The sequence below is a fragment of the Arachis ipaensis genome, chromosome B05 (genome assembly GCF_000816755.2).
Source record: "Arachis ipaensis cultivar K30076 chromosome B05, Araip1.1, whole genome shotgun sequence".
Lineage (NCBI taxonomy): Eukaryota > Viridiplantae > Streptophyta > Magnoliopsida > Fabales > Fabaceae > Arachis > Arachis ipaensis.
In genome coordinates, this window is record NC_029789.2 from 25,546,959 (window position 1) to 25,559,395 (window position 12,437).

Sequence of the window (12,437 nt, forward strand, 5' to 3'; positions counted from 1 at the left end):
ACATTTAAATATTTATTTTTTTGATAATTTAAGTAAAATAAAATGTTAAATTATAAATTTTAATATTTAAATAATTAAGAGAAAATCATAATAATATAATAATTCAGTGTTATTTATGCATGTTGGTCTCCAACAAGATAAATCGAATTAAGCGATGTCGATTTACTATGAAACATACTAAATTTGCATAAATTTACTCAGCCTTGGTTCGATTTACTTGTGGGAGTGTAAATCTAAATAGCCTAATTCGATTTAGTTGAAATTAAAAGCTCTATGCAGCATAATTCGAATTACTCTAATTCGATTTACATAAAGAATCTTTTTGGAATATACACATATCAAATTCTGATTTGAGTGATATAGGTAATATTTGGCTGTAGTTGATCTATTTAAATACTTTACCCTAATTTTATCGTTTATTAGTTATAAATGTTAACTAATATATATATCAATGCATTTTGAAGTGAGATAAATAAAAATATTTTAATAGGTCTCATATTTTTTTTTTCACTTTATTTTTTTCATCTAAATAATAAAAAATTTATTTTTTCATTTATTTTCTTTTTTTTTTTAATTTTCTTTTCCTTCAAATTCTTCCCATCCTAACAACAGTCTTTTGTCAATTTATATACCGAAAAGAAATCAGATAATGAAAAATCTAGTGCAAGTTTTACAACAGTTGACCTGTACTATAATTTTTGTCTCATCATTATTTTGTTTTAATTAATTTTAATCGCAGAACTAAAACAGACGTTAAAAATTGAAAAAATGACTGTAATAAAGTGGAAGAGAGAGAGAGAGAGAGAGAGAGAAAATTAGAAATTAGAGAAGAGGAAGGTGGTGGTGTTCCTGCTAGACTTGATTCTTTTTCTTGAAACAAAAAAAAAAAAAAAGAACAGAAGGGAAAAAAAGTTCACATAACACTTTCTTATATTTCAGATCCGAATCTCTAATTGCTTTTCCGTTTCGCTTCTTCTTCTTGGCATCGCCAATTTGGATCTCCGTTACCGGGTCAGGATTCTCGACCCGATTGATCTCGCATCCGATTCATTCATTCCTCCCTTCCTTCTCCGCAATTTGATCCTGATTGATCAATCGCCATGAATCCCTTCTCTTCAGGAACCCGCTTGAGGTTAGGAAAATCAATCTTTCTCTTCTCTTCCATTTCGTGTTTCATTTGGATCAAGTGCATGGTAAATTTGGCTAGTTAAATGTGCTGGTTTTTTAGCTACTAGTAGGATTGAACTTCGTATTTCTGAAAAGAAAAAAGGTGTTGATTGATTATTAGGTCAAGTTCGGATTAGGTCTAGTTAGTATTCTTTTTAAATTGCTCTATTAGTATTTTTTGGAGTTCGATTTGTGGGATTCTGGTTTGTGAGATTAGCGATTTCGATGGGGATTGGGTTTTTGATGTGCTTAGCTGGATTGGAGTGTACGTACTGTGTCTTAATCTATCAGTGGAAATTTTTACCTTGAGCTTTTTTCAATGTGTGCTGGCATTTCTATCTGGCATGGTGCACCGAACTGAAATGAACATTGAGGTTCCTGCCTATGTTTCTAAAACCATTTAGATGCCGCAGTGGTAGCGTTCTCTTGGTGTTCTTTAGATCAATCCTTTGGTTGGGTTAAGCATATGGGCAGAGCATGTAGTTCCAATGCTCTAACTTCTAAGCAACTGAAATCTGTGTGAAACAGGTGGTTGTGAGATTTACGATGTTAGAATGCAATACGTAGGTTTTCTAAGGTAGGTCATTATTTGCCACCCTGATCCATAGAATGTTGCTGATCTTTCCATGCTAAGTTCCACAGCCAATTAGATGAATTTAAATATGGTGCTGTTGACGATCATGTGATGGATTACAAAACTAGGACATAGCTGGTTAAGAAAAACAAGAAGGCAGAATTGCCTTTAATCAATATTTCCCAAGAGAAGTAACGAATAGGAAGTTAACATACTTTAGTATTGAATACAATATGCAGCCAGTCCAGGGTATCTTAACTAATTTGAATTCTTTGCCCGTATCAGTCTTGTTTCAGTTTTCGTAGTTATTAATATGGCTACAATCTCTTGTCATCCCCTTGTACGCTAAGGTTATCTCTCAAGATAAACATTGTATTCGAAAAGGCAGATTATCATCCTCCTATGCAGTCACTGACTCTGACATTATTTTATTTACTACATATGTCTGATGTTGTGTATGATGTATTTCTGTATATTCACTATTGAATTTTTGTTTGAAATATAAACAGTTTGCAAAATCAAAAACAGATAACACACTGCTACTTTTCCTTGTAAATTGCATGGGTCATTAACTCTTTAACATTTCATCTTGAATTTGAATTATGTTCAGTATCTTTTACCTACTGCTTCGTATCTCAATTTATAGGGACATGATTCGGGCCATACGTGCTTCCAAGACTGCAGCCGAAGAACGTGCTGTAGTTAGAAAAGAATGTGCTGCCATTCGTGCTGCAATAAATGAAAATGATCAAGATTATAGGCATCGGAATTTGGCTAAGCTAATGTTTATCCACATGCTTGGCTACCCCACTCATTTTGGTCAAATGGAATGCCTCAAGTTGATAGCATCACCTGGATTTCCGGAGAAGAGAATAGGTTACCTTGGCCTCATGTTGCTACTTGATGAAAGACAAGAAGTTCTAATGTTGGTCACCAATTCTTTAAAACAGTATCCTGTTTCTAGTCAAAGTTTCAATTGCTTTTATTCCTTGACATTTACATTCCACCTTATAAATTTGCTATTGGCATTGATCTTGTACTGAAATCTAAGGGAAACATTCCAATAATGGGTTATAGTAGAGCCTTGACTGAATCTCAGAGATCTTAATCACACAAATCAGTATATAGTGGGACTTGCTCTTTGTGCTTTAGGAAATATTTGTTCAGCAGAAATGGCTCGTGATCTTGCGCCAGAGGTTGAAAGATTGCTGCAATTTCGTGACCCAAATATTCGGAAGAAGGTAACTTGCTTTTCATTTATTTCGTATGTTCCATCAGACTTGGTTCTCTTCTGGAATATATGAATTTTTTATGTATTCTGGGGAAGAATAAACCATGAAGCATTCATGCCTTTATTGTGAACTTGTGACAAAGTTCTTCCACATTGTGAATTCATGACGATTATGTTTTTAGCTCTTGCCTTCTTAGGAAGATTTCTTGTCTTACCATCTTTAAAAAAAAAAGGAAAAACCAGAACTCTTGAGTTATCATTTTTCTCATTCCTGTCAAATAACTATGCTCACTATTGTATAGGCAGCATTATGTTCTATAAGGATCATCAAGAAAGTTCCAGACTTGGCAGAAAATTTTATCAATTCTGCTACTGCCTTACTAAGGGAGAAGCATCATGGAGTTTTGATCACTGGGGTTCAGCTTTGTACAGATCTGTGTAAAATTAGCCCAGAAGCCCTTGAACATGTTCGAAAGGTAATTTTACATATTTCTTATATGTTGCCAATTTTATAGTCACCCCGACTCGACCTCAAAACCCATTATGATATAAATAAAGTAAACTTTTCTACCAAAGATTTAGCATGGAAAAATTTTCTACACTGCAATATCAGCTTATTTATGTACATTAGGAGTCATGTTGGTAGTTGTGAATTATAATTCATGTGTATTCTTGAACAAGTCTTGGGAAATTTAATTAAGTTATTCTGTAACTGCTTTGTATAATTTGACATTTGTTTTTGTAATTTTTATTTTATTTTTAAATAGTGTTTGAGCTTTTTCCAGAAGCTATTATTATGTTGTGTTTACATTTTTTCAAAGACTAGCTTACAGTTTCTAGTGGCATGTGCAAGTAAAGCTGTTTTCTATAAGTAGTGTATGATTATGCAAAGGCAGGTAAAGAAGGTTCATATATGTAATTAATTATGTAAAAGTTTATCTCTGATATCATCTTGTGAAAACTCTTACAAGCTTTGATTTGGGCCAGTCATTGTTTTCTACTTTTCTTTGTTTTTTTGGTAAGCAAATATTCACTCAACTATTGTTACAGAAATGCACAGATGTTTTGGTCAGAACTCTTAGAGATCTAGCAAACAGTCCTTATTCACCAGAATATGATATTGCTGGCATCACAGACCCATTTCTCCATATCAGATTGCTTAAACTTTTGCGAGTGCTGGGCGAAGGTGATGCTGATGCTAGCGACTCTATGAATGACATACTTGCCCAGGTTAGTTGCATATGCAGGGTTTTATAGCATGACATTACCATTTTGCTCTTCTGCAGTGATTGGGTTATTTATTTAGTTATTATTTTCTGCATGGCTCTTTGTACAACCCTGTATGTTGAAAACCATATATGCTTTTAGGATATATTTTGTACTTAAATGCAATTTGATTAAGGTATGTGTTTTGGATGCTGGCTTGCTTGGGAGGGGAGGGAAAAAAAAAAATCATAATGAGCTGCATAGGAATGTGCTGATTTATTTTTGGGTAGGGTCTAATCAAATAATTGTGATTTTTTAATTATATTATGGTGTAGTTACTGCTTGGTGCTCCAATATTTTTACCTCACCAAGTAATGTTTACATACATAGAGAACTAGATATAACTACTCATTGAGATAATCAAGTCAACATACAGATCATAAATTTCTGTTCTTAGATTGTTTATTGTTTACCAAATCTAGGTTATGCAGGTGAATGAGTTACTTAGTCTTTAGATTATTTAATGGCTATCTCTTTCTGAAATTTAGGTTGATAATTGTAATCCTGCTATTTCTTTAGGTGGCTACAAAGACTGAGTCAAATAAAGTTGCAGGAAACGCCATTTTATATGAATGTGTTCAAACAATTATGAGCATTGAAGATAATGGAGGCTTGCGTGTTCTTGCCATCAACAGCCTGGGAAGATTCTTGTCGAACCGTGATAACAATATCAGGTTTGTTTTTGGCTATTGCTTTTCGTTGATAAGTAACGGAGAAACTTCTTTTAAGAGTAACAAAACACCACTATCTTAGGTGCTAACTTTGGTAAGTTCCTCTTATAAATGGGGTAAAAGAAGCTCGATATTTAATCACTTGTCGTGTCCTAAAATTTCTTTTCCAATTGCAGTCCACTGAATTGCAAGAGTTTAGGATGTGTTTTCTGACTGTCACTAGGACTGATCATTCAATGTTTTCAAGCATTCTCATATGGTAATTTCAAGGGACAGTGAACTGTTAGTATTATTCTTTTCAGTATTAGGATATCTAGATTATTTTTCAATCTATCCTCCCAAGTCTGTCTTCTGGGTAGTTTGCACTGAATGAGAGAATAATCAATTTTCAGTGTATATCCTTGTATGCTTACAATTTAAGAGAAGCTCTAGTCTATGACTCTTATATAACTGGTATAAAAATGTTCAATTTATTGTTGGCCATTAAGACGTGTTTCTCATTGTAAAAGGTTGAAATTGTAGTCTTCCGGCAGGTAGTAAGATAAACAGACTAAATTGAGATTTAAGGAGTATAACCTTCTGGGAATCATGCTGGTCATATATTTGCATTTTCCTTTTTGGAAACTTCAACTATGATTGGGGGCTGATGAAACTGCCACAGTAAACTGAACAGTCAATCGCTTGAGCAGGCGTTTATTGTCTTACCAATTTCACTATTATTCCTCGATCTGCAGTATTTAAAATTAATAGAACTGGGATCCTAGTTTTATTGGCCATACATTTGCTTTATTATAACAAATAGTAGATTTGGAATTAGATTAATCAGCTAATTCATTCAGCAAGTGGATTTGGTTGTATTCTAAAATTTTTATTGCTATTCAAATTTCTGTTTGTCAAACTTATTTTGTAAGTAGTCTAACATTTGGGTATGTTACTTGAGATATATATGTTGTGATTAATGTTGTGTCTTTTGATATTGACTTAAGAAAAGGCACCTGTAACTGTTAAATTATTAAGTGGATGAATATCGGGTGAGCCGGTGAGGGGAGGAGTGAGGGATATAATTTGTCGATCAGTTTCTTTAATTTAGTACTTTCTAATGGCTGATAATTTGCTATTCTATTTTTTGTGTTCTCCCGTTCCTATGCATTTTTCATTATTGATAAATTGTTATTCTATCTTAACTTGAAGTGAATGTTGCTGTTCCTTTTTCTTTCTTCAGATACGTGGCACTAAATATGCTGATGAAGGCTGTAACTGCTGATGGTCAGGCAGTGCAGAGGCACCGTGCAACAATTCTGGAGTGTGTAAAGGTATTACAATAATTTTCTTTGTCCACGTTATTCGTTAATAACAAAGTTGAGCTTTTTTAACAAGTGGAGTAGTTGCTGACTGGACTTTCTGCTTCAGGATTCAGATGCTTCTATTCGGAAAAGAGCACTTGAACTTGTTTACGTTCTGGTAAATGAAACAAATGTGAAGCCATTAGCAAAAGAACTAATAGATTATCTGGAAGTCAGTGAAAATGATTTCAGGGGAGACCTTACAGCCAAAATTTGCTCCATAGTTTCAAAGTGAGTAATTTTTTTCTGAATGTTTTGCCTTTTAAGCATACAATGATTGTTTTTGTTTATTTTCTTTATGTGGTCAGGGATGCAGGGAAGCAGTGTGTTTGAGTTGCCAAATAGAATAACTGCACAGTTCATGTCTTTTCTTTCTTACTTTTTTGTTTGTTTGTTTTCATTAGTCAATAATTTCCATTGCCATTTTTATATTCTAAATATAAGATTATTTGATATGTTACTGGAACAGTTTTTATTGTCATTAATTATTTTAGAAACTATATTATTGTTTCCATGTTAGTGATACTCTGTGTTGATCTTTCAATCGTTGCATTTTGAATATTGCTGTTTCTCTTCAACTTCTTATCTGTTATTTGGCGAAAATGAAAAAGAAGCCGTTTGGCTCTTTTATGTGGTCTTCATCTTTGATACTCCACTGTCTATTTAGTTTTAGTAGTTAGACGATTGACTGGGGTAAGGCCTTTGTTTGTGCAAACAGCGGCGGTAAGGAGTGAGTTGAAAAGAGTTTCTTTAAATTGCACCTGTCTAGTTTTTTATTGATTACCATTTATTAATTTTGCTTCAGGTTTTCCCCAGAGAAGATCTGGTACATTGATCAGATGCTCAAGGTTCTGTCTGAGGTATAAATATAAGAGACAAGTTTTTGTACTGAATTGGAATCTTCAAGGCCAAACTGGCCCATGTCTATTTTATTATTATTTTTAAAAAAATATTCGTCGCATTGATGTGTATTTCATGTGATAGCTATGGTTCTTCTCATTTCTACATTTGGTATGCACCAATCTTTAGAAAAATTGATTTGCCATGGCAACTTATTATACAAAAAAATGTGCAATCTTATTATAACTTATATGATTTTGCAGTTGAGGTATCGATTCTCATATTGCTGCATATGTGTCATTCTAATTTCATGTCTTTAAACAACTTACTTCGACCAGAATATCACCTAATATATTTAAATATTTTTTGGTGCACGAACCTTGTCCACAAAACTGAATTTGTTGTCTTATGAGCCTCAATCATTGGGTTGTTTTACTATTATTATCATTGTTTTGGTGCTTGTAGTGGCAATAGTGAGCCTCTTTTTTGTTTGTGCATTTGGTCATTCTAGTTAGTTATATAATGAGTGCAAGTATTGATATTTATCCTTTGTTAGTAGGCTGGAAATTATGTAAAAGATGAAGTATGGCATGCCCTAATTGTTGTAATAACAAATGCTACTGAGCTTCATGGATATACCGTAAGAGCATTATACAGAGCATTTCAGACATCAGCTGAACAGGTGGTCATTAATTCTTTGATATATCTATGCATATTGTGGATTTGCTTCTGATGTCAATATGTCATTCATAAAGTAACATTGCTAATATTTTTCATCAGGAATCTCTAGTTCGAGTTACAGTGTGGTGCATTGGAGAGTATGGTGACTTATTAGTCAATAATGTTGGAATGCTTGACATAGAAGATCCAATTACGGTGAGTATTATGCTTTTGCCTGAAACTTTATAGATATGTGTATATGTTGTCTCATGTTGTACGAAAATGATAAAGCATTTGACTCACAAGCAACTATTTAAGAAGTTGATGTTATGTTAATGTAATCGATCATATGAAATGATTAACAAGTTGATGTACATATTGTACTGTTCTCTAGAGCTTCAAGTAAAAAATTTTAACAGTACCCTTCTTTCCTATTTGGATGATGCATGATGATGTTGTGAAGAAAACAAAATTCCTCAGTTTTGTTATTACTTTCTGTTATAACAAGTTATCTTGTTCTTTTCCTGTTTCTGTTGTCTTCCTTGTTATTGTAAAGAATGAAACAAGGGTAAATACTGGGATTTCTTTTACATGTAAGATTTTTGTATATGCCGATATACAACCATACTGTTTATAGACAGAGGCATAACAAAATTGATCTTTTATCACACAATATTTTAATTTGATCTTTTATTGCATAAAATATTTTAATTTGATCTTTTATCTCGTACAATTGGTTCATAGCAGGTGACTGAGTCGGATGCTGTGGATGTCTTGGAGATTGCTATAAAACGCCATGAATCAGATCTTACCACAAAAGCAATGGCTTTGGTTGCCCTATTAAAGCTTTCTTCACGTTTTCCTTCATGTTCAGAGTATGATGGGCTTTTCAAATTGGTGGTTATTATTATTGTCATACCTTGTGATGGGTTTTTTCCCCCTCCCTTTTTGCTTTATAGGAGTCAGAATGGTAATATTGTAGTAGAAGTTCACTAGACCAGTTAGATAGTTTAAGACCTTAATATTTATGAAAGCAAGTTGATCTCTATGCCGAATCAGGGGTTCTTTTTCCATCCATATCCTATCTCCTGTATCATGCATGCTAAAGTCTATGCACCTAGTTCTGGCTTATTCCCTTCCTGTATATGTATTTGACATGTAAATTTTACTATCTTTTTGGGCATGGCTATAGGAGGATCAAGGAAATCATTGTTCAGTTCAAAGGGAACCTCATGCTTGAATTGCAGCAGAGAGCTATAGAATTCAATTCAATTTTAGCAAAGCATCAGAATATTAGGTGAGTTTTCTTAAGTTGCTTATTATATTAAATCAAAAGGCCAGATCTCTACTATTGTGTCATTAAAGGAATCCTTTTTTGAGAAAATTTCCATCTTTGTGCAGGTCTACTCTTGTAGAAAGGATGCCAGTTTTGGATGAGGCAACTTTTATTGGTAGGAAAGCTGGGTCTTTGCCAGGTGCAGCTTCAACTACAACAATGCCTTCAGTTGGTATTCCAAATGGAGAAGCTAAACCTGCAGCTCCACTTATAGATCTACTCGATCTAAGTTCAGATGATGCTCCAGCACCTAGTTCTTCTGGTGGTGATCTTCTTCATGACCTTCTTGGTGTTGATCTGTCACCAGCTCCTCAACAATCAGGTTGGTGTTTTATGATTCCCGAGAACAAAATCTTTTTTCCATCTCATAATTACAGGCTTTGCTTGTACGCTGAGATAAATTAGCACTGACTTCATAATATATGAAGCCTTTTTTAGTTTTTGATCCACTTCATCTGTAGGAAAAACCTTGTAGAAAGGCCTTGCTCACAAATCACAACGGATTAATTGTTGAGCTTTTGATCAAACTCAATTGAAGCTTGAACTGCATAGTCAATTGCGCTTTAGAATTTGGCTTTAGTCAATTGCACTGTGACTCGATTAATACATTTATATCTGGTCTGACTTGTATTTGCATTTTTAGGTGCAGGTCAACCTTCAAAAAGTGGGACAGATGTTCTTTTGGATCTATTGTCCGTTGGATCACCTGCACAGAGCAGCTCATCTACAGTTGACATTTTATCTTCCAATACAAATGGCAAATCTCCAGTTTCACCATTAGATGATATTTCATCACTTTCGCTTTCTTCAAGAGCAAATTCAAATGCTGGAGCTGCTCCTATGATGGATTTATTGGATGGTTTTGGTCCCAGCCCATCCAAAGGTTGTAACTTTGTTTAACATTTCGGCATTATCTTTATTTGAATTTTGTCAAAATACTGATTACTCACCTTCTCCAATCTTGAATAGAAAACAATGGACCAGTTTATCCATCCATAACAGCATATGAGAGTAGCTCCTTGAGGTTGACATTCAGTTTCTCAAAACAACCAGGAAACCCAGAAACAACAAATATCCAGGCTACCTTTACGAATTTGTCCTCTACTGTCTATACAGACTTTGTTTTCCAGGCAGCAGTTCCAAAGGTATGGCAGTCAGTATGATGTTGAGCTTGCTGTGTGTACTGCTAGCTAATTGCTACAACTAAAGAAGTTGCTTTGTATAGTCTGATTAGTGGCTTTAACTTGGGTGTTATAAATTTACATGTGTTAGTTATTTCATACTCATTATTATACTGGATGCTCTTTTGGAACTTCAATCTCTTATCAGTTATCACCTGTTCTGTTTCCTTTCATCAGCTAGTACTTACATCTATTGTTCTTTTGAATCAGTTTCTTCAACTGCACTTAGATCCAGCTAGTAGCAATACTTTGCCTGCTGCTGGAAATGGATCCGTGACACAAAGTTTGAAAGTCACCAACAGCCAACATGGAAAGGTAATTCTTTGTTAGTATTGCTTAATTTTAAATTATTGTCATTTGGCACGTTGCTGCAAACTGATAGCTTGTGTTGCAAAATTGCTACTGGTTTGTTCATGGGGTCAATTTGAGTGATCCCTACTCTGTAGATGGATGGTCAAAGACAGAGAGAATGTGACATGGTTCAATAACAATCAAATTGCAATATGTTTTTCATTATTGACAAGCAATTGAACTCTCATTAGTCATTAGGAAAATCCTGATTTTCTTTGTTTCTTAATATCCCTCCGTTTTCTCTATTTATGCTCTCTGAGTATTGCCTGTCTGCGAATGCATGTGCTGATTTCTGAGGTTTTTTACCATATGCACATTTATATGTATAACTGCGCCTTAGAGAAGACTAGATTACTAACAACTGCTCCTTTTATTATTTATTATTATTTTTTTTTCAGAAAAATCTTGTCATGCGCATAAGGATAGCTTACAAGTTGAATGGCAAGGATACACTGGAAGAAGGCCAAATCAATAATTTCCCTCGCGAATTATGAAGCCAGATGGCCAGGGGATGTACGCAGGTCTTGATTTTCTTCTCAAGCTTCATGGTTACTGGTGCAGTTTTTGAGTTTCATTCCTGCAGATGACATCGGCATGTCAATGGTTCCAGCATATACAGGACCACTTTTTGGCTCAAAATATAAAGTTTTCTTGGTGGTTTCATATCCTTGCTGTATCCCTTTTTTTTTCTTCCGAGGAAAAAAAGATAGGTGGTTTTTGTACATTAGTACAGAATTCTTGCATGAAAATGAATGTTCCAAATCAAATTTTGCCTGTGAAGGCACAGAGAGTTGTGTCATGTCGAGAACTTGAGGTATTTTGCTTTTTTACTTTTTCTTTTTTTCTTTTTTTGTTTGTTTGTTTGTTTGTTTTGGAGGTAGTCTCTCGCGGTCTTGCTGTCTAAATAGTGTTGTTGAATGCAACTTGGTATAATTAGATGATTGGTATATTATATTTGATTTTATGTAACATTTTTCACTGAATATCAATGAAATGTAATATTTATGTCGTCTCTTTTGCCACATTTTTGACTCGGTCCCATTGAAATTTGTAGTGTGCTTGTTCCCTGAAAGCTTCAGGATCTTCGTTACTTATCATATTTAGTGGCTGAGGCATGTGTATGAGTGGCAGTTGTAGTTGGCTCTTAAAGATATGGGGAAGAAAAACTTCTAAGTTCCAACTTTAAGACCCTTTCACTAGGTAATTTCAATTAGTGATTTCGTATAAGCTATTCATTGAAATATTCGTGGATCCAATGTTCTTTTGTTTTGTATTATTAGACATTAGCGATGATCCATTTGCTGGTATTTCTGTCAAGAACACTTGTGACAACCTTACATTAACGCATCTAGAGGTTTTACAGATGCAAGGTAATTTGTATAAGATGCGTTTATTGCAGGAAGCGCCATGCATGGCAGTTGGCACCATAAAATATTATTGCACTAACCATCATACATATTGTTTTGGGGAAACTCTGAAGCATAGTTGTAAAAATTGGACCGAAACGGTCAATTCGATCGAAAAATCGGTGAATTAGATTCCTAATTGGTTCGGTTCAGTTCGAAGACAACCGATCAATTTATACAAAGAGACTTTTTTTTCAAAACTCTATCTTCAAATCACTTGCCGTGACAAAATAAAAATTCAATATATCTAAGATGGATTTTAAACTACTAAAAATAGACTTATTAACGAGGAGCTCAAATATAAAAATACTTTAATATAAAAATAAAGTTAAAAAATTTTTATCATGTAAAAAATACTAGAATTTTATATACTTATTTAATAATAATCGGATTATAACTTGTTGAAACTTA

The 12,437-nt window shown here is 34.0% G+C and overlaps 1 protein-coding gene across 2 annotated transcripts; it reads left to right on the top strand.

Annotated features, from left to right (window-relative positions):
* On the top strand, positions 767-11,632 carry LOC107643379 (AP-1 complex subunit gamma-2). 2 transcript variants are annotated; one of them, XM_021123433.1, is made up of 18 exons: positions 767-1,132; positions 2,388-2,690; positions 2,841-2,982; positions 3,275-3,448; positions 4,023-4,202; positions 4,758-4,912; positions 6,132-6,222; positions 6,320-6,483; positions 7,058-7,112; positions 7,652-7,774; positions 7,873-7,968; positions 8,497-8,627; positions 8,945-9,049; positions 9,154-9,410; positions 9,732-9,971; positions 10,058-10,233; positions 10,480-10,584; positions 11,019-11,632. In XM_021123433.1, exons 1-18 carry the CDS (start codon positions 1,101-1,103, stop codon positions 11,112-11,114), a joined length of 2,625 nt encoding a protein of 874 aa, XP_020979092.1. In that variant the 5' UTR covers positions 767-1,100; the 3' UTR covers positions 11,115-11,632. The 2 variants fall into 2 exon arrangements, with proteins under 2 accessions (XP_020979092.1, XP_016202494.1); XM_016347008.2 differs by having other exon boundaries at positions 768-1,132; positions 8,500-8,627.

Excerpts from the sequence above, each read along its gene's own strand:
- LOC107643379 (XM_021123433.1), top strand. The coding sequence starts at position 1,101 with ATGAATCCCTTCTCTTCAGGAACCCGCTTGAG. Across the intron at positions 6,484-7,057 it reads ATTTGCTCCATAGTTTCAAA|GTTTTCCCCAGAGAAGATCT; the intron begins GTGAGTAATTTT and ends ATTTTGCTTCAG. Across the intron at positions 10,585-11,018 it reads CCAACAGCCAACATGGAAAG|AAAAATCTTGTCATGCGCAT; the intron begins GTAATTCTTTGT and ends TTTTTTTTTCAG.